Source organism: Octopus bimaculoides, chromosome 25 (genome assembly GCF_046866305.1).
Source record: "Octopus bimaculoides isolate indiv1 chromosome 25, ASM4686630v1, whole genome shotgun sequence".
NCBI classification, from domain to species: domain Eukaryota; kingdom Metazoa; phylum Mollusca; class Cephalopoda; order Octopoda; family Octopodidae; genus Octopus; species Octopus bimaculoides.
In genome coordinates this window covers 11534603-11556220 of record NC_142952.1, presented here as the reverse complement: position 1 = coordinate 11556220, position 21618 = coordinate 11534603, and the positions used below count along the sequence as shown (strand labels likewise).

The 21618-nt window shown below is 39.5% G+C and overlaps 1 protein-coding gene across 3 annotated transcripts in view; it reads right to left on the bottom strand.

Annotated features, from left to right (window-relative positions):
- LOC106883137 (rho guanine nucleotide exchange factor 3) overlaps nucleotides 1–21618 on the bottom strand; it is a 57755-nt gene that overhangs the window by 19580 nt on the left and 16557 nt on the right. For 2 of the 3 annotated variants that reach the window (XM_014934027.3, XM_089342297.1), the window contains 2 exons: nucleotides 13806–13898; nucleotides 2525–2701 (listed from right to left, as the gene is read on the bottom strand). In XM_014934027.3, the coding sequence (XP_014789513.1) occupies nucleotides 2525–2701; nucleotides 13806–13898 (270 nt within the window). Of the gene's footprint in view, nucleotides 1–2524; nucleotides 2702–8015; nucleotides 8455–13805; nucleotides 13899–21618 lie in introns of those variants that run through there. The other variant, XM_089342298.1, reaches the window with a different exon arrangement.

Sequence of the window (21618 nt, the reverse complement as noted above, 5' to 3'; positions counted from 1 at the left end):
TAAATAATGAAAAAAATGTTAATTTACAATAAATAACCAAAATTCAAGAAACAACAAGAAAACATTCAAAAGAGGCCAAAATGTCTATTGGCAAGCATTATTGACAAGATCATCAACATTTAATGTTGGATTTCCATGCTGGCATGGGTTGGACAGCTTGACAGGGATTGGTCAGGCCAGGAGCCACACTAGGTCCCTTAATCTGTTTTGGCCTAGTTTCCACAGCTTGATGCCCTCCCTAATGCCAACCACTTTACAAGGTGGACTGGGTGCTTTTTATCTGACACCACCACCCACACCAATACCTTTTACATGGCACCTTGGTTTTAGGATCTCAATTCTGTTGTGGTGGGCTTCTCGAGTACAGCAATGCACCTTGCATCTCAGTCCTCTGTTACGGGTGCATCCGCTGTTGAAAGCCAAAAATATACCCAGTCAGTTGTTCCCTAATTAAAGCTTAATGAGATCAGCTGAGTGTTTTAACTCTTTAACATTTAAACAGGCCATATCTGGCCCAAATATTCTACTTGTTTTATGTTCAAACTGGCCAGATCTGGCCTCTCACACCTACCCTAGGTAGTCATTCTTAAATAAAAAACCCCATCAAAATCTCGAATCTATAATGTGGAAAAATAAACATAACATTTGAGAGAGTAAGTTAACCCATTACCTACTAGTGATCTCATATGAGATCACTTAAAAATTACAAATTTCGTAATTATCTGTCAATATTTACACATATCTAACTTTTTGGCTATATCTTCTAGGTATATTTCTCTGATATTCAAATGAGGTTTGCTAATTTTTCACCCAATATCTCGCTTATTTCTATTTAAAATGTTATTTTGATCATTCTAGCGTGTTTCAAAGGCTGTTTTATGCTAGAAATCAAAGTTTCATAAAAAAAAATTCCAGTTAATAGAATTATGGGAGGTAACGGGTTAAAGAGCTAGCTGTAGATATAGCGCAGTCTTAGAAGTTAGTGAATGTCAAGGATTTAATGTAAACACTAGGCAACAAAGTCTAGCATAAAATGTTGTATATCTACTACTAGACACACTCACCTGTTAATAATCTACATACCAACCAACCAGATGTGATGCAAGTACTTGTCACTGCTCTTTATTTGCATCATTGATTCAACCATATCAAATACTCTCCGCACTGCCTTTTCTATATTACAGGAACAAAGTCAACCCAGGGACAAGAGGAATGAAACAACAGAATTTAATATCCTTTAGCATTTCAACTGGCCAAATCCAGCCCAAAGTTTTCTACCTGTTTTATTCTCCAACCGGCCAGATGTGGCCTATCACACCTACCTAACAATGCCGTTCAAAACATAAACAATGACATCATTGAAAGCTACGAGATAACGCATGAGTAATTCAAATCAATGTGAATGAGTAAGCATAACATGTGACAGAAAAATAATCTGAAATGCTGAGGCAGTTGATCATCAACAGCTTAACATCCATTTTTTCCATACTTGCATGGGTCAGATAAAGTTTGTTGTGGTAGATTTTTCTTTTTTAAAAAAAATAGGCAATAAATAAAACATGTTCTTAGTTTACATTTATTATTATTATTTTTAGAAAGTTAAAGAAGTGATTTTAAATTCTCAATCGCAGAATAATGCTAATAATATAGCCTGAACAGGATAAACTATCTCTATTTTGCAGAGAAAAGTGTAGGATGACTAGCTGTGGACTCGAACTCACATCCCGTGATTACATATCATGATGCTTTGACCGATTAAGCTAAACTACCCACTACAGATTCCTCTGCAAATTAAGATATATAAATCTCGCTTTATGAGACGCTCTCATATGTTAAATTCAAATTACGATTGAGAATTTAAAATAACTTCTTTAACTTTCTAAAAAGATATCTCAACGCTTCTAAAAGCAAACTTCGTTTGTCGTAATTTGAATTTATTATTATTATTATTATTATTTTTTTTTTTTTTGGTGGGGTAAAATTTTAATCTAAAAATATTTACTTCAATAATCATTGACCCTTTAGTGTTTGCATTATTCTACCAAAATTAATGCTTTTTCATCCACATTGTTTTGAACTAATCATGCATTATCTTGTAGCTATGAGATTTTGATGAGGTAGCTGTTAATTTTTAAAACGATATTGTAGGGTTGGTGTGAGAGACCAGATATGTCCAGTTCTAACATAAAACAGGCAGAATACTTTTGGCCGGATATGGCCGGTTTAAATGCTAAAGGGTTAAAACGATCAGACAAAGATCGACCTGTTGAAAATACGGAGCTACAAGCAGAGATGAAAGGATGACGAGCATAGCCATTATTAATAAATAAATAGTAAATAACTACCAAATATGGTGGTGAATGGAAGTAGGAATGGTTAGAGAGGAGGTGGGGTAAGGGTAGAAGGTAAAAAGTGAAATTATCTGAGCACCAGGAACAAATAACAAAAATCTCCTTTTTGAGCACTAAATTCAATAAAAGATTTAAAATAAACAAAAGGCAAAAATAGTAGTCAGGAAAGTTACCTCTTGGCGCTTAATTTCTTGAACAGACAAACCAGTAATCCTTTCAGATTTCACAGATTCACTCCAAGACCGGTCAAGTCGAGATTTGGCAGCTGTTGGGAGAGGTAGTTTGTATGCAGCAGAGCCCATCTTCAGACTAGGGGAGGCTGTTGATGGTACTTTGAAATTTAAAGATTTCTGTAAGAGACAATAAAGGCAGAAGTTAGCAGCAAATTAACTTTTCTTTTTCTTTTTTGCAAAAGTAATAGACAAATAATAATAAAAAAAAAAAGAATGAGAACTAATTCTGTGGTGGGAATGTAGTAGCAGACCTAGACTCCAGTCTTTGGTGACACAACAATTAATGATGATGATGATAATAATAAAGAGAACAAACAGGTGAAGAATACAGAAATGGTTGGAAGCGAAGATTAATGGTACCTGAGAGACAGAAGACACGAAAACAAACAAATTAACAACAATGGAAACACTTTAGTGAGTTTCATTCTTCCCTCCTTTTCTCGTTCTGTAAACAAAATTGTCTTTGAGAGAGAGAGAGAGAGAGAGAGAGAGGGGGGGGGGAGAGAGAGAGAGGGGGGAGGGAGGGAGGGAGGGAGAGAGAGAGAGAGAGAGAGAGAATGCATGTGAGTGACCATCCACATGCATGAGCCTGTACCCAATGTACCCACATCAGTCAGTTTAATTGCAGTCACAAGTTGGATCCCAAGGATCCCTGCCCCATGGATTTTCAAAAACAAGCATTTCTAGAATGGGTGCAGAAGTAGACATAAAGGAGAAAGTTACAGAAATCTTCCCTCTGTGGCAAAGTCAGGAAAAGAAGATGTCACATCATCATCATCTATTAAGGTCTATTTTCCGTACTGGCATGGGTTGGACGGTTAAACAGGATCTGACAGGTTAGAGGACTGTGACAAACTCCACTGTCTTACTCTTGTATGGCTTCTATGGTTGGATGACTTTCCAAACATCCAACCATTTTAAAGCATGTACTTGTTGCTTTTCCCTCTCGGCACCAGCACTAGCGAAGTTATCATGTAGCTTGCAAGACTCCAAGGTAAGCAGAATATTTATATACACACAAACACATGTCCCTGGGGGTGCTGAAAAATTCCTGGTTTTGGGTATAAGAAAATACAGGAGGAGGGGTTATGATTTTATTTAACATGTTCCCCTCTCAGATTCACATACTTATTGCAGCAGTTCTTCAGGTTCTTTTAAGCCCTGTAAAAGATCTCGGAAGGTTGGGCCTCCAAACCTTTTGTGATACCCTTAAAGCCAGGAACTTTCCAGCACCCCATCAGCTTACCAGCCCTGGTCAAACCATCCAAAGTATACCAGCATGGACAACAGACATTAAATAACAAGTATATGTGTGTGTGTGTGTGTGTGTGTGTGTGTGTGTGTGTAGGCGCAATGGCCCAGTGGTTAGGGCAGCGGACTTGCGGTCAGAGGATCGCAGTTTCGATTCCTAAACTGGGTGTTGTGTGTGTTTATTGAGCGAAAACACCTAAAGCTCCAAGAGGCTCCGGCAGGGGGTGGTGGCGACCCCTGCTGTACTCTTTCGCCCCAACTTCCTCTCACTCTTTCTTCCTGTTTCTTGAGTAACGCTGCGATGGACTGGCATCCCATCCAGCTGGGGAGAAACACATACGCTATAGAAACCAGGAAACCGGGCCCATGAGCCTGGCTAGGCTTTAGAAGGGCGCATATATATATATAAGCAATTATTGGGATAATCTTTGTAGGCGTGCTCAAGAATTGCTTTTTCATAAGTGATATTTATACCTGCTCAACTTGATCCCTCTTATAAGCCTTTCTTTACCTTGTGGAATGATCCCCTGTCGAGACGTCAGAGTCTAAGTTTGAATCTTTTGAGCACCACTGTCTTCAATACAGAGAATATGTATAGTTCACAGTATTGTGAACTATACATATATATATATATATATATGTATATATATATATATATATATATATACACACACACACACACATACACATATATATAGTTTTAGGGAAAAGATTAATTTAATTTTTAATTTTATAAATTGATTTTAATTGAGTTTTTACCTGTAATTTTGGAGTTTTATCCCTAACATTATATATATATATATATATATATATATATATATACATACACACGTGTGTTCACAACACAAATTTGAAAGACTGATCTGGTATTTGTAGCTGACAATGCACATCAATGCAGAAAGCTATGCAATCCTATGATCCAATGATAACACTCTTAGCTCAATGCATTTTCACACATGTCTGTCTCTCTCTGTCTATTACATGTGTGTGTGATTGTATTTAGTTGGGGATATGCATTCAGTTTTCACTTGACAAATACATTAACAAAATTGTTAAAGTTTTCCATTGTCGTAGTTGGTGATAGCTATGTTGACAACATGAACAGATTTGGAACTGTTTGTCAACCTATGACAAACCTCGATTCTATTACTTGCTCACTATCCTACTTTGCTTTGAATCCCTGTATATTTGGGTCATAAATTATCCAGCCCAAATGGTCATCCTGTTGCAGTTAATCACAGGATTATCCAAGGAAGAGCCACATTCAGCAAGAAACACCACTGCCAGGTCGCAAGGATCCTTGTGAAAAATAAAGAGAAAAAGGGTCAACCAGACATATACCACTGGTTCTTCTCTATGACATGGAATATTTCACAGGGACAAAATCTCATTGGTGACGTGGAGCTGTTTTGAAACCAAGGTAGAGGCTGATCAGCTGGCTATAGTATAGGAGGGGAATCGATGCCCATATAGCAGGACTGAGACCTTCATTATGTGGCCCACAAATTAATTTCTTAATTATACAGTCATGCCTACACCTTTAACAGTTGTACTTAATCGCATATTAATAAGGTTTCTCTGGTTGGATGGCCTTTCTAAAGCCAACCACTTTACAAAGTGTACTGCATGCTTCATCTGCGGCACTGAGCACCAGTAGGGTCAAGGGTCACCAATTAACTCACAAAACTAACCCATTTTAGTCGAGCAAATCGACCCCAGGACTTATTCTTTGTAAGCCTCGTACTTATTCTTTTGGTCTCTTTTGCCGAACCGCTAAGTGACGGGGACATAAACACACCAGCATCGGTTGTCAAGCGATGTTGGGGGGACAAACACAGACACACAAACATACATATATATATATATATATATATACATATATACGACTGGCTTCTTTCAGTTTCCGTCTACCAAATCCACTCATAAGGCTTTGGTTAGCTCGAGGCTAAGCTACTTACCACACAGCCATTCCTACACCTATGTATAAATTTTCTTTTGTTTCATTTTACACAATATTAAAACAATGGCTAAAAATTTCCTGAAGCAGCACCCCAACTAATTTTATCTTCGAGTCACCACTGGATGGGGGTATTAGAGCAAACTCTCAAGGAGCAAGAAGGTGAACATAAGGAAAGATAAAAACAGAGGTGGGTCACAGTGTGCATGACTGTTTCCATAGGGGTGCAAGATGAGAGTAAACAGGTGAAGGTAGAGGTTAATATAGTGAGTGATGAGCAGGAGTTGGAGTGGCTCAGGAAGGAGAACGGGGCAGAAGGAATGGGCAAGGTGTAGGAGCTGTGGAGAGTGAGGCATAGGGACATATATGGGGCTCTATTAGGAGGGTGGGTCGTCATGGTGGATATGGGAGGGCTTTGAGAATGATAGCAGATAAGAGAAGAGAGAGGGCAGTGGCTAGAGAAAGGGGGTGGGGTGATTGATTGGTGGAAATTGTGTGGCCAGGGATGAGGGAGGGTCATGTCGCTATTTATAGATATATATGCAAATGTGTGTATGCACGCACATTCGCATATAAATACATACATTTGCAGTCCTCTACCTTACTACCTTATGTTAAACTGTTCAACCCATGCCAGCATGGGAAACAGACGTTGAATGATGATTTGCACATTTCTCTACATACATATATGCATACACACACATGCACATGTATGTATATTTAATGAGTCAGGAAACTAGATAGACATCCAGAGAGACAGAGAGAGAGACAGACAGACACAGAGACAAAGATGGAGAGAGAGAGACAGACAGACAGAGACAGGTGGATAGACAGAGAGACGGGTGGATAGACAGAGAGACTGACGGATAGACAGACAGACTGACGGATAGACAGAAAGACTGATGGATAGACAGAAAGACTGATGGATAGACAGAAAGACTGATAGGCAGACAATGATGGACAGATGGATTAAGGAAAGGAGATAGATATGGATGAATGAACAGACAATCAGATTGATGAATGAGTAGATAGATTGATAATATGGATGGATGGATGGATGATAACTAGATGGATGAAAGGACAAATAGATAGATTGATGGACGGGTAGATAGGTAGATGGATGGATGGATGGATAGGTAGGTAGATGGATGGACAGATAGATAGGTTGGTAGGTAGGTAGACAGATAGATAGGTAGGTGGGTAGATAGATAGGTAGATGGGTAGATAGGTAAGTAGATTGGTAGATAGGTAGGTAGATGGAAATGTAGCTAAGCAGACAGATGGATAGGCAGATGGATGAATGGACGGACGGATGGAGGGATAGATAGATAGATTGGAGAGAGAGATAGGAGAATGGGCAAATAGGTAGATAGGGAGATAGAGAAAGAGGGAGATAGAAAAGAGGGATAGAGAGAGAGAGAGAGAGAGAGAGAGAGATAGAGAGAGAAAGAAAGAGATAGATAGATAGAAAGGCGATGAGCTGGCAGAAATGTTAGCACGCTGGGCGAAATGCTTAGCGGTATTTTGTCTGCTGCTACATTCCGAGTTCAAATTCCGCCAAGGTCGACTTTACCTTTCATCCTTTCAGGGTCGATTAAATAAGTATCAGTTATGCACTGGGGTTGATATAATCGACTTAATCCGTTTGTCCTTGTTTGTCCCCTCTGTGTTTAGCCCCTTGGGGGCAGTAAAGAAATAAGAAAGAGATAGAGATAGAAAGAGATAGAGAGAAAGAGAAAGAGAGAAAGAGAAAGATAGAAAGAAAGAAATAGAGAAAGAAAGAGATAGAGAGAAAGAAAGAGATACAGAGAGATGGGTAGACAGATAGATGGATGGATGGATATATAGATAGATAGACAGATAGACGGATAGGTAGATAGATAGATAGACGGATAGGTAGAGAGATAGATAGATAGATAGATAGACGGATAGATAGATAGATAGATAGATGGGTAGACGGATAGATAGATAGACAGACAGACAGACAGATAGATGGGTAGATAGACAAATGGATAAATGTGCATGTGATAATGTGAAAGTGAAATGAACGCATGTGTGGGTGTGCGTGTATCAGCATGCATTTATACTATGGAAAAGTATATAAGAAAGAAAGAAAGAAAGAAGAGTAGAGGCATGTAAACCCCAAGGAAACAACAACAGCAAAAAAAAATAAAAAAAATAAAAAAAACAACATTTAAGGGGAACATTTGTAATAATAATGACCTGTTCTACTTCGCAAAGAAGCCGTCCTGCAAATATCATCACTGCAATGAGACTTGTGACTGGGACAGAGCAGCACAGCACCAGCGGCAGTGGAGGCGGCTTGTGAGTGAATGAATTTCTGAATATCCGCACCAAGAACAACACAACTACACCAGTGGAAAGGGGACGGCTTTATTGAACAGGAAGGAACTGAGAAGAACACACACGTAGTAATAGTAGTAGTCCTTTCCTGATCACCTTTGACCAAGCAGCAAACTCGTCATGATCCGGTGCACAGCAGTCATTGACATCCAGTCTTTTCTCTTTTTTTTTAAGGGTTTACACAACAGCTACATAAGCCTATGCCTGGCCCCTCTCCCACACGCTGCCCTTTCTTTACTCAAATACAATGAGGGAGATTTAGCTGCTATTTCTAACTAGATGAGTGGCCACCGAGGGTGGGGGTGGGAGGCCCTCACTTGTTGGCTCATATCTTAAAGTAATTAATGTTGTATCTGTTGTAGTAGTCGTAGTAGTAGAAGTAGTAGTAGTTGTAGTAGTAGCAGCAGCAGTTTTAACAGTAGCATGAACAGCAATAAGCATGAAAAATTTTGCAAGCTCAGTCGAAACTGATGAGGTGAGAGAATGTGGAGGACGAGGCAGGTAGGCGGGTGGGTGTGACAATGAAAGGAAAGGAAGGTGGGAGAGGAAGGAAGGAAGAAGGGAAGTAAGGGTACCACCAATCACAGCGAAAAAGTTGTAAACCAAATGTGCATCGTGTGTAAGCATGTGTATGTGTGTACACGTGTTTGAATGTATATGTGGGTATATATATATGTGTGTGTGTGTACATGTGTGTGCGTGTGTATGTGTGTACATGTTTGAATGTATATGTGGGTATATATATGTGTGTGTGTACATGTGTGTGTGCGTGTGTATATGTTTGAATGTATATGTGGGTATATATATGTGTGTGTGTGTGTGTACATGTGTGTGTGTGTGTATATGTGTGCGTGCGTGTGTATGTATATGTGTTTGAATGTATATGTGGGTATATGTGTGTGTGCAAGTGAAGAAAGGAAGCCAAGTGAATTGACAAGCTGCAAGTCTGTCCCCCACCCCACTTCCTGCTACTCATTCCGTTCTTGAAAGACAGAAAAATAAGAGGAGAGAGAGAGAGAGAGAGAGAAAGAAAGAGAGAGTGAAGTAGCGGGAGCAAGCAAAAGATGAGAGAGAGAGAGAGAGAGATGAGGGGGAGGATAGCAAGAGTTACTACCACTGTGACCGCAACACCCACCGCCATGTGCTGAGTTTTCCAAATCAGTCAGCTAGAAAAACAGCCAACCACATCCTCCCCCTCCCCCACCCCCGTTCCCAAAACGATGGTGCATTGAAAGAGTGAAGACCGAACGAACGAGCGAGCGAGAGTGTGAGTGGGTGGGTGTGTGAGTGCGTGCGTGCGCATTCATCACTAGATGACTCAGAGTGTCACACTCGCAGCACTCCAAACCAGACGCCACCCCCGTCCCCTCCTCCATCACAACCCATAGCTCGGCATCTTTCGTCCTTTCTTTCTTTCTTTCTTTATCATTTCCCTCTCTACCCCCACCCCCACCCCGTTTCTGTTGTAACAGTGCAACAGCTACTACCACAACAAACACTGATCTTGTAGAATAACTCCACTGATGAGACAGACAGACAGACAGACAGGGAAGCAAAGCAGCTATGTGGTTGTTCGGCAGGCTAGACATAGCAGTTAAAAAATGTCTGCCGGATTACCTTCAAAAATGGGAAAAAAACCATATCAGATAATGTGGTCATAACTGTTTACTGTGTCTGAAAATAAGATGGAATGGCCATGGTCGGAATGCTGTTAGTCACCGATGACCAAGCTGGGACTCAAAATGATTCTAGTGTGTGTGTGTGTGTGTGTATTGAGTGTTTAAAAATATATACACCTACTGTCGAGATTGATTCAATTTTATATACAGCAAGGGGAGAGAGGAAGAGAAAGAGAGAGGAAGAGAGAGAGAGAAAGAGAGAAGAAAAGAGAGAGAGGAGCAAGGGAAATGAAAGAAAGAAAGAAGTAAGAGCTGTTGGGTGGGGGAGTAGTGATAAAGGTGGGGGAGCAATACGAAGAGTAAGGAAGGAAAAGGAGAGTAGGAAGTGTTAAGAAAGGAGAATAAGAGGAGAGAGAGAGAGAGAGAGAGAGAGAGAGAGAGAGAAAGAGAGAGAGTAGGAAAGGAAGGAAGGGAGGAAACAACGATGAGAAGAAGAAGATGAAGGAAGGAGATTAGTTGAGAGATGAAGGAGAATGAATTAGGAAGGAAAAATAAAATCAATGAAAGCAATGGAAAATAATAAGAGCAAGATGAAGGAAGAGGACGACAAGACGTATGTATGTGTGTGTGTCTGTATATATATATATATATATATATTCTTTTACTTGTTTCAGTCATTTGACTGGGGCCATGCTGGAGCACCGCCTTTAGTCGAACAAATCAACCACCCCCCAAGACTTATTCTTTGTAAGCCTAGTACTTATTCCATCAGCTGTCAAACAATGGCGGAGGGACAAACACACACGTATACGATGGGCTTCTTTCAGTTTCTGTCTATCAAATCCACTCACAAGGCTTTGGTCGGTCTGAGGCTATAGTAGAAGACACTTGCCCAAGGTGCCACGCAGTGGGAATGAACCCGGAACCATGTGGTTGGGAAGCAAGCTTCTTACCACACGGCCACTTGTGTATGTGTGTGTATGTATGTATATATAAATATATACACATATATAAAAATACGCACCAATGAAAGAAAAGGCATTCAGGAGTTACATGTAGCATTATTCAAAACAGTCTGATTCTGTCCCATGCAGCTTAAAGTTTTGTGAGCTTCTAGCTTCAATAACCGAAGGCTGAAAGAGATGGGTATCTCCTAGAAGCCCATGAAACTTTTAGACACATGGAACCAAGTCAAACTATTTAAAATAATAATCCTTTCTATTATAGGTACAAGGTCAGAAAGTATTCAAAGTATTCTCTGTTTGAAGCAATGCATGAGTCCAGGCGCGTTTTCCACTGTTTGAAGCAGTCCTGGAACTCTTGCAAAGTGATGCCTTTTAATGCCTCCAGTGTTCACCTTTCACCTCTTCCATGGCTGTAAATTCCATAGCACCAGCTTTCGTCACCAGTGATGACCTTCGGAAACAGGTCTGGACCAACTTCCAACTGTCCTTTTAGTTCATGACACCCATTCAGTTGTGACTGCTTTTGATCTGCCATGAGCAAACAAAGCACAAATCTTGCTGCAACTGTTTTCATTCACAATTCCTCACTCAAAATTCGTTGGCAGGAGCTCAAGGACACACCAACCATATCAACAAGTTCGTCAATCGTTCAGTGACACTCCTCCAAGATCTGTTCATGAATTTTCATGATGTTTTCTCATTCATTCAGGAGGTCGACGGTGGCCCTGAATGAGGTTGGTCTTCAAGAGAAAACTAACCATTCCTGAAGTGCGAAAACCACTCGTAAATTTGAGTTTTGCTCATGGTGGTGTCCTTGTAAGGAGTTTGAAGTATGATAACTGTTTCGGCTGCTGTTTCCCCCGGCAGAAAACAGTATTTCACAGAAGCTCGCTGTTCCTTTCTTTCATCCATCACAAAAACCAACAAACAGGGGAAAAGCACCACAAAACAAAGATGCACCACATAACAGTACAACCTCACCCAACAACACCAGTCGGGATACTGATGTCTGAGGGTCGCATCAAGTTGGCTTCTAGCAGAAGCTTGAACTACAATAGGCTTGTCCCACAGAGAACATTTCCAGTTACTTTTGGGTATCCCCTCATATGAGAAAAACCAAAGCATGTTCGGTTGGAGGGGATGCTTGAGTTTGTTCAAAAGCTTCATAGCAGTCTTTCCTCTTGTCCTTGATGGCTTGGGATAAAAATTGTATGTGGAATACTGAATGTCTTCATTGCACTACCTACCTGATGAGAAACTCAGAGACTCCCATGTCCCTGATTGACTTGGAGGGATTGTTGTCAATCATGGCCTGGATCTCACCAACAAATTCAGGAGTTCTTTTATCAGAATTCATCCAACTCTTTCTGAATCCTCTGTACTGTCCTCAGATTGACACCCAAACACTCTGAAATGTTCGCCCTGGAGCTTCCGGTGTGAATGCCAAGCAGTACAGCATGTTGTTTCCAAATTTCTGCTAGGATTGCGTCATGGTACTGTTTCTCTCACAGATGATGTTCAGCTGACCCTACTGTATGGTGCAGTAGACAAAATCAAAAACAAACAATGCCCGTGCTCAAAATTGAAGATATAAAATGGTGACAATTTACCCATTGCACCCTGTATATACGATCAGCTTCTTTCTGTTTCTGTCTACCAAATCCACTCACAAGGCTTTGGATGGCCTGAGGCTATAGTAGAAGGTGCCATATAGTGGGACTAAACCCATAACCATGTGGTCAGGAAGTAAACTTCTTACAGCCACTCCATATATTTTGCCATGATAGATCGCTGACCACTACATTTATATATTTTTCTCTCCTTGTTTCTCTCCTTATTTCTTTCTGTGTTCCTTTCAGTTGAAGAGCGTAGGCTCGAAACGTCAAAGACTTTCTATATTCCTGTGCGATGAGCGTTATACTAATACATCGATTTGTTGTTTTTTTCGTAAATTCTCCCATATATATATATATATATAAAAACACACACACACACACCTATACACGTATGTTTGACAGAACCATTAAAATTGGTAATAGTCATATACCGATGGTAGTGGTGATGTGCTGGGACATTGATTCAAAGAAGTTAAGATCTGCTACTGCTCTTTTAATGTGTGGCCTTGTGCCAATGCAGGTGATCTATAATTTAAGGGGGGAGATAAATCTTTCTTCGAAATGTTCTGCCTCAGTCGAGCAGTGTGACATACAGTAAGATTGCTGGTTGTTCATATAAATCATTGAGCGATCAATAACGGGAGATGAGAGATTGAAATAGCTATTGATATTACGACGAATGTTAACAGAATTCTCTTTGATCACTTTGTTGTTTTATTGCAGATCATCAAAGACTAACCCACAATTTGGTAGAAATGAAAAAAGAAAAAAAAATTCTTTTTTTTTTTTTTTTTTTCAAATTTAAACTAAAGACCTTTTGCAGTTTAGACATAGAATGTGTGTCAACCAATGTAACAGTTGGCAAGTGAACAACTTTATATAGCAATAATCAATAAAATATATACAGACATATACACACACAGGAACACGGAGAAGGCAATGTGAAGAGGTGGAAACAAGTTTCTGAGAAAACAGACATGATGGTATGATGGTTTGATGATGGTAGTGGTGATGATGATAATGACATTCCACTAAAGACAACAGTAAATAACTGATGCAGTACCTGTCAAAAATGACAGAGTTTACTAGTCATCCTTCAGCAATTAACTTTTACTTGTTTTCAGTTATTTGATTGTGGCCATGCTGGGGCACCACCTTGAAGGGTTTTAGTCAAACAAATTGACCCCAGGATTAATTCTTTTAAGCTTAGTACTTATTCTATCGGCCTCTTTTGCAGAACCTAAATATCTCTCTCGAAGCACAAACAGACTTAGAAAAAAAAAAAGGACACACTGAATAATGTAGTCCTAGATATACTATTCCTGAAAAATAGACAGGACTGTGATAGATGGAACACTTTAATTGGAGATCAAATCAATCGGTAATTTGCTGACCTGTTGGGAGCAGGGTCAAACAACAATAAGAAAAAACAACAACCAAAAAGCTCACCTGTAAAGCTCGTCCCATTTTCTTTGCAGGTTTTGCAGGTGAGAGTAGGTTGGCCAAGGAAGAGACTCTCAGCATAGAGCGATGCTTCTTGTTCTGAAATTCAATTTATATTAAAAACAATTTAAACAAATCAAGAAAAATAAAAGCTCAAGCTTAAAATAGAATTAATTAGGAGAACAATTAATCAGAAAATTAAGAAAAGAATCCATGCTCACGATATCTCTCATTAGATCACCTGACTGAAAACGAGTACCAACAGTCAATACAGGTGACCATCCTCATCATCGTTTTAAATGTTCACTTTCCCGCATGAGACAGAATTTGTTGAGGCAGGTTTATATTATGGTTATATGCCCTTCCTCTTGCCAACCCTCACTTGTTTCAAAGTAAGATCATATTTCCCCATGATCAGACATGTTTTCATGACAGATTGGAAATGAAGGACACTGCTTGTATGACGGTGACATTTGTTTACAACCATTATGAGATGTAAGGCTTGTTGTTGTTGTTGGCACTCCGTCGCTTACGATGTCGAGGGTTCCAGTTGATCCGATCAACGGAACAGCCTGCTCGTGAAATTAACGTGCAAGTGGCTGAGCACTCCACAGACACGTGTAGCCTTAACGTAGTTCTCGGGGATATTCAGCGTGACACAGTGTGACAAGTCTGGCCCTTTGAATTACAGGCACAACAGAAACAGGAAGTAAGAGTGAGAGAAAGTTGTGGTGAAAGAGTACAGCAGGGTTCGCCACCATCCCCAGCCGGAACCTCGTGGAGCTTTAGGTGTTTTCGCTCAATAAACACTCACAACGCCTGGTCTGGGAATCGAAACCGCGATCCTATGACCACCAGTCCGCCGCCCTAACCACTAGGCCATTGCGCCTCCACAATGAGATGTAAGGCAGTGAGTCAGTAACACACATTCATTTATATATATCATCATCATCATTGTTGTTTAATGTCCGCTAGAGGAGCTGAAAATTTCAATCACTGACACAGTTTGCATGCTAACTACAGTTATGCTGCTGAGTGTCTGAACTGAACTGGTCTATCACATCGATGTTTTCCGAACAACCAGAGGGGTGCACAATGTGTGCCTTTAATGCTACCCTCTACAATATGAAACTGAATAAAATCCTACATTTGAAGCTACTAACTATGAAAGATTATTACAATAAACTTACATGTGATATGTGATATCTGAAATCAGGGAGTGATTTTGTGGACACCCTATCTCTCTCTCTCTCTCTCTCTAGATATATATATATATATATAGAGAATTTGTTTTGAAAAAACGTGTAGTTGTTTTTAAATAGATTTACATACATACCAAACTAGTTTCAACAATTTTTTGTTTATTATCAATAGTTGAAATATATATAAAACAAGTGGATTTTAGTTTAAAATAACTAGATCTTCTATTCTCTCTTTCCACACACACACACACATTACCATATATGTCACACTTACATATACTGTTTTACTCTTTTACTCGTTTCAGTCATTTGACTGCAGCCATGCTGGAGCACTGCCTTGACTAAAGGCAGTGCTCCAGCATGGCTGCAGTCAAATGACTGAAACAAGTAAAAGAGTAAAAGAATTGTTGTAAAGAGTAGAGGCAATGTGTAGAAGCTTGCTTCCCAACTACGTGGTTCAGGGTTCAATCCCACTGCATGACACTTTGGACAAATGTCTTCTACTATAGCCTCAGGCTGACCAAATCCATCATATATGTCTGTGTGTGTGTGAGTGTTTGTGTTTATCTCCCACCATTGCTTGACAACCGGTGTTTGTGTGTTTATGTCCTCGTAACTTAGCTGTTTGGCAAAAGAGCTGATAGAATAAGTACCAGGCTTAACAAACAAAAACATGTCCTGGGGTTAATTAGTTTGACTCAAATTCCTCAAGGTGGTGCCCCAGCATGGCCACAATCTAATGACAAGTAAACAATGAAAGGTGTGTATGTGTGTGTCTCTTTGTATGTGTTTGTCCCCCACTACTACTTAACTGGTGTTGGTGTGTTCACATCCCTGCAACTTAGCAATTCGGCAAGAGACTGATAGAATAAGTACCAGGCTTAACAAAAGTACAAGTCCTGTGGTTGATTCTTTCAACTAAAAATTCAAGGTAGTGCCCCAGCATGGCCACAGTCTAATGACAGAGACAAGAGAAAAGGTTGGCTTGCAAGGCTGACTTTGTAGGGCTTCGACCAACTTGGAAAAAGTAGTCAATAGGAAGACAGTTAATATTTTCAAATAATAATCAATCAGTGAGGCAAACTTTGAACTATTGAAATTCAGGCTTCAGATCTGATTGCTAACTACGTTTGATAGCTACACGTGGTACGTTTGAACAGCATCTCCTCTAACATAAATCAAATCATCCGTTGACAGATACCAAAGTTAGCACCAGAGAGATGGATAACTTGCACTAAAGAACCAGGTAGTAATTTTTGAAGACAATACTTATCCATCCTACAACAGAAAATGGTTTATTGTTGCAAGTGGCAGGAACACCATGTAATTAGAACAAGTATTTTATTGGTCTGATCTAGAACTGAGTTTCAAAACTTCCTGTAGATGAAACGGATGCCTGGCTCTCCATCAATTATGAGGAGTGATTCCAATTGATCTGATCAAGCAAACATCCTGCTCCTGAAATTAATGTGTAAGTGGCTGAGCACTCCACAGACACGTGTACTCTTAACCCTTTAGCATTCAGATTACTCTGTCAAACATAATGCTTATTCATTCAAACTGGTTTGAATTAATCATGCATTATCTCACAGCTTTAAGATTTCAATGATGTGATTCTATATTTTTAAACTGACATTGTATAGTAAGTGTGAGAGGCCAAATCTGGCCAGTTTAAACATAAAATGTGTGGAATATTCGGGCCAGATATAGCTAGTTTAAATGCTAAAGGGTTAATGTAGTTCTTAGGGAGATTCAGTGGGACACAGCCGGCCCTTTGGATTACAGGTACAACTCATTTTTTGCCAGCTAAGTGGACTGGAGCAACGAGAAATAATAAAGTGTCTTGCTCAAGGACACAATGTGCCACCAGGAATTGAACTCACAACCTTAAACTTGTGAACTGAAAACCCCTAACCACTAAGCCAAGTACCTTCACAAACCACATGCAAGAAATATATAAAGCAGAAGAAATGGAACTTTCAAATTTCAGAAAGCACAGGTGTATCATGGTTGAGCTATATTTCCTCAGATACCATTTAATTTCACTTAGATAACGAGGTGCATTCTCAGGTACCTAAAACGATAAACACGGACAGCCAATGCTGAATCGATTCGACAATCTGATGTAAATATGTTAGCGTAAACAGGTTGTGGTTTATGAACTGATTCCAGTTTTGAGATTGAACAAAGAACAAGGACTTGTGTCGGAAAACCAATTACCATATCACTGACTCACGTATATTTGTAATAACTTTATTGCAGGTAAAAAAACATATTTATGCATGGCTGGATGCGGTAGTGGTGTGTGGAGTAGAAGGAACCTCAGAATACAATAACCAAAGAATTTAAGTGGTTCTGGAGGTGGGATACAATAAAAGTACAAACTAACATGATGGAAAAAAAGAAAAAGACAAAAAAAAAAAAACACTTGAAATCAAAAACCACTGACACTAACTTTCCATTCACGTTGCCAAAATCCTGAAACCACACTTGTTCCCATGTTACCAAAACACCCCCTGCCCATATGCTGCTAATCCCCCAAAACCACTTCTAATTATGTATTAGCGTTTAGATTAAAACATCCAAATAGTCTTCTAAGATTAATTATATAATAATAGGAAGGGTTTGGGCGAGTGGAACCATCAGCATGCCAGACAAAATTCTTCACAACATTTCTTCCAACTTTACATCCCGAGTTCACATTCTGCTGAGACTGACTTTACCTTTCATCCATCCATTCAGGGATGATAAAATACCAGCTGGCTACTAGGGTCAGTGTAATCAACTTACCGCTCCCCTCAAATTTCAGGGCTTATGACTATATCAGAAAGGATTATTATTATTATTATTATCATTATTACTAGCTGGTCCCATACAATCAAAAATGACAGCTAACTGTAGTACTATATATATAAAAAAGGTACAAAACCAAGCTTTTAGTTTAATAATTCTTTTATTACCAAATTTATAATATACCTTTCTACTGTAGTCGTTTTATATTCTCAATACACTGAGGCAATAATTATTTTCTCTAATGTGTTTGTTTATGTATATTTGTGTAGGTGTAATAATTATTTTTGAAAGCAGAACATGGATGGTAAATCAGTCAATGTTATCTAGTGGTTGTCTTTTGAGATGTGACATCAATCATCATTTGTTACTGAAAGAACATTGGTTCACACATTCATATATTTCCCTTGTATACAAACACACACACACACAAGCATTCACATACCTCCTTTTACATACACACGCATATACTCAGAGCTGAAATGCTGCTTGATTTTTTTTCCCTGTAGAATTCCCTGAGATGCCTGGACCCTTGCTCCACAACAGAAGTGTTAAGTATTGTCTCCCTGGTAGAGAGGACTGACCTGCAAGAGTCCTGTGAGGGTGCCACATAAAAAGCACTCGTGGTGGTGCTACGTAAAAGTGCCTGTAAAAGCACCAGTGAGGCACCATGTAAAAGCACATGTGCAGTGCCATGTAAAAACATCCAGCACACTCTGTAAAGTGGTTGGTGTTAGGAAGGGCACCCAGCCATAGAAACCAAGCCAAATCAGACGGGAGCCTGGTGCAGCTCTCTGACTTGCCAGTTCTAGTCAAACCTTCCAACCCATGCCAGCATGGGCAATGGACGTTAAATTATGATGATGACTCATGGGGCATGTTAGTCAAATACCTACGTCCACCTTGGCCACCTCAACTTGACAATGGAGCCACTGGACAAAAACGAAGAAGAACAGGTGGAGGGGGTGGAAGTAGGGAAAGAAGAGTGATAATGACAAGTGCTTGGTTATCGATAATTACTAGTGATTAGTGAGAGCTGATTAACAGAAACAGATATAAAATCCAAGGGGCTTTGAGTGAGTGAGACAATACAATACTAGCAACCACCAAAGGAAAATGAAGCGGAGTAAAAAAACAGAGGGCAAGACACGGGAAGGAGAGTAGCAAGGATGGGGATCGGGTAGCATTTTTATAATTAATTAGTTCCACTGTTTTCGCTTTGTTCTTCCTTAACTTATCAATTTCAGCTTAGTGTTTCCAAGTCAATCCATTGGATATTTATTACGGCTTAATGCTTATTGGAGTAATAATACTTGAAACGGCTGGACACGGATAAAGGAGAACATCATTAAAAATAGAAAGCAAGAGATAAAATGCCACACACACATGTACATAATGGACAAAGAAAGGGGGGAATGCTCTTATTATGTAAATGATCAAGAGCTGTTTAGTACATTTAATGAGTGATGGAAAGCTGATAGATTCTCTAAGTAGAAAAGGTCACAGAAATTTATTTAGTTAGGCAGAAATATATATTTATTAATTATTTATGCTGTTAATGTAGTTGGCTGAACTGGTAGAAGGTTAGAGATATAATAATGGCCTGCTGTTTTTACTTTCATCGCAACATCAGGAGTTCAAATTCTGAAAAGGTCCAAATTTGCATGGTGCTTCCTTTGGGCTGATAAAAACAAACTGATCCAATTTCTTTCTAATTTTGGCACAAGGCCAGCAATTTTAAGGCAAATGGGAAACTGATTATATTAACCCTTTAACATTCAAACCAGCCACATCTGGCCTAAATATTTTACCTGTTTTATGCTCAAACTGGCCAGATTTGGCCTCTCACATCTGCTCTCCTATGTCATACTAAAAATATACTATCTGAGACCCCCCTTTCGGTCATGAATGACCATGGGATTGCACCTAGAAAATTACCCTCCCAGGCACAAGTCCGGGCAAGGTTGTTTATGGAAGACCAGCAGTCGCCCATGCATACCGGCCTCCTCTCTCCATGCCACCAGTGTTATCCGAGGGAAAGGCAGAGGCCAATACAGCTTGGCACCTGTGACGTCGCAACAGCTGAGTGAACTACAGCAACGTGAAATAAAGTGTCTTGCTCAAGAACACACATATACTATCACCTCACCAAAATTCCAAAGATATGAGATAATGAAAGATTTATTCAAAACAATGTGAATAAATGAGCATTACATTTAGCAGAATAATCTGAATACTAAAGGCTTAAATATGCAATAAAAATACCAGTACCACAACTGGTACTTAGATTAATGACCCTCACCCCCAAAAGGATGAATGTGGAGCTCTCTGTCGGTTACGACTACGAGGGTCCCAGCTGATATGATCAACAGAACAACTTGCTCGTGAAATTAATGTGCAAGAGGTTGAGTACTCCACAGACACGTGTACCTTTAACGTAGTTCTCGGGGATATTCAGCGTGACAGTGTGACAAGGCTGACCCTTTGAATTACAGGCACAACAGAAACAGGAAGTAAGAGTGAGAGAAAGTTGTGGTGGAAGAGTACAGCAGGGTTCGCCACCATCCCCTGCCGGAGCCTCGTGGAGCTTTAGGTGTTTTCGCTCAATAAACACTCACAATACCCGGTCTGGGAATCGAAACTGCGATCCTATGACTGCGAGTCCGCTGCCCTAACCACTGGGCCATTGCGCCTCCACACAAATCACATATATATTGATATTAGAAAGCAAAAAAAAAAAAGAAGAAAAAAATCATTTCTCGTCTTTGTGCAACCCTAAACTCTAATTCTTTAGCATTCAGATTATTCTGCCAAATGTAATGCTTATCGATTCACAGTGTTTATTTTTCAACTGACATTGTAGAGTAGGTGTGAGAGGCTGAATATGGCCAGCCTAAACATAAACAGCTAGATTATATGAGCCTGATATGGCCAGTTTAAATGCTAAAGAGTTAAACCGACAACAAAACTAACACTTAAACACAAACTAGGATTAGGGTATAGAGCTTACTGTTACAGTTACACAGGGAAGAGAACTAATTCAGAATAACTGAGTATGTCCTTTGCTTAAAACAGAACCCTCGGCCAAAAGTACAAAATGAAAAGCTATGCTCTCATAAAATGCTTATTTCTCAACTCAACCACATATTGTTTCCTTTCATTGCGAATTGTTGAAAAGCAAGCAATTAAAAACAAAAAATTATATATAACAGATAATACAATGTGCTAGAAATGATTTATACAGAATTATCAGGATTTAATCAAACTAATTAGCCAATGATTGAGTGCTTTATCTACCAGACAATATTAGGTATGTTTCTAGGGCATATATATATATATATATATATATATATATATATATATGCACACGTATACATAAATGTATGCGTGCATGTGTACAAGAGAGAGAATCATTTTAGTACCACCTTCTACCACTATCAGTCTTTGATTTTGGTTTGATCGCTTCTTTGAGAAAGAGAGTGAAGATGAGAGAGGGGGGGGGGGAGAAAGAGAGAGATTGAAGATGGAAAGAGACAGAAAAATGCAAACAGAGAGAGAGAGATGATGGAGGAAAAGTGGGGGGAAGTTAGAGTGACCGAGAAGTGAGTGGTTAGGAAATTAGATTAATAGATGAGGTCAAATCAATAGGTATTGAGGCAAAGATAATCAATAAAAACAGAAACACAGAGAGAGAGAAAGAGAGAGAGCAGTTCCAATTGGTCAGAGCTTTTAAAGAACTATGAAGAATATTGATTTCTTCCAGGGACACCAGACTCCATAAATGAGGTGAAGGAGAGTGCAGTGGGGGTGGGGGATTTACTGTGCAG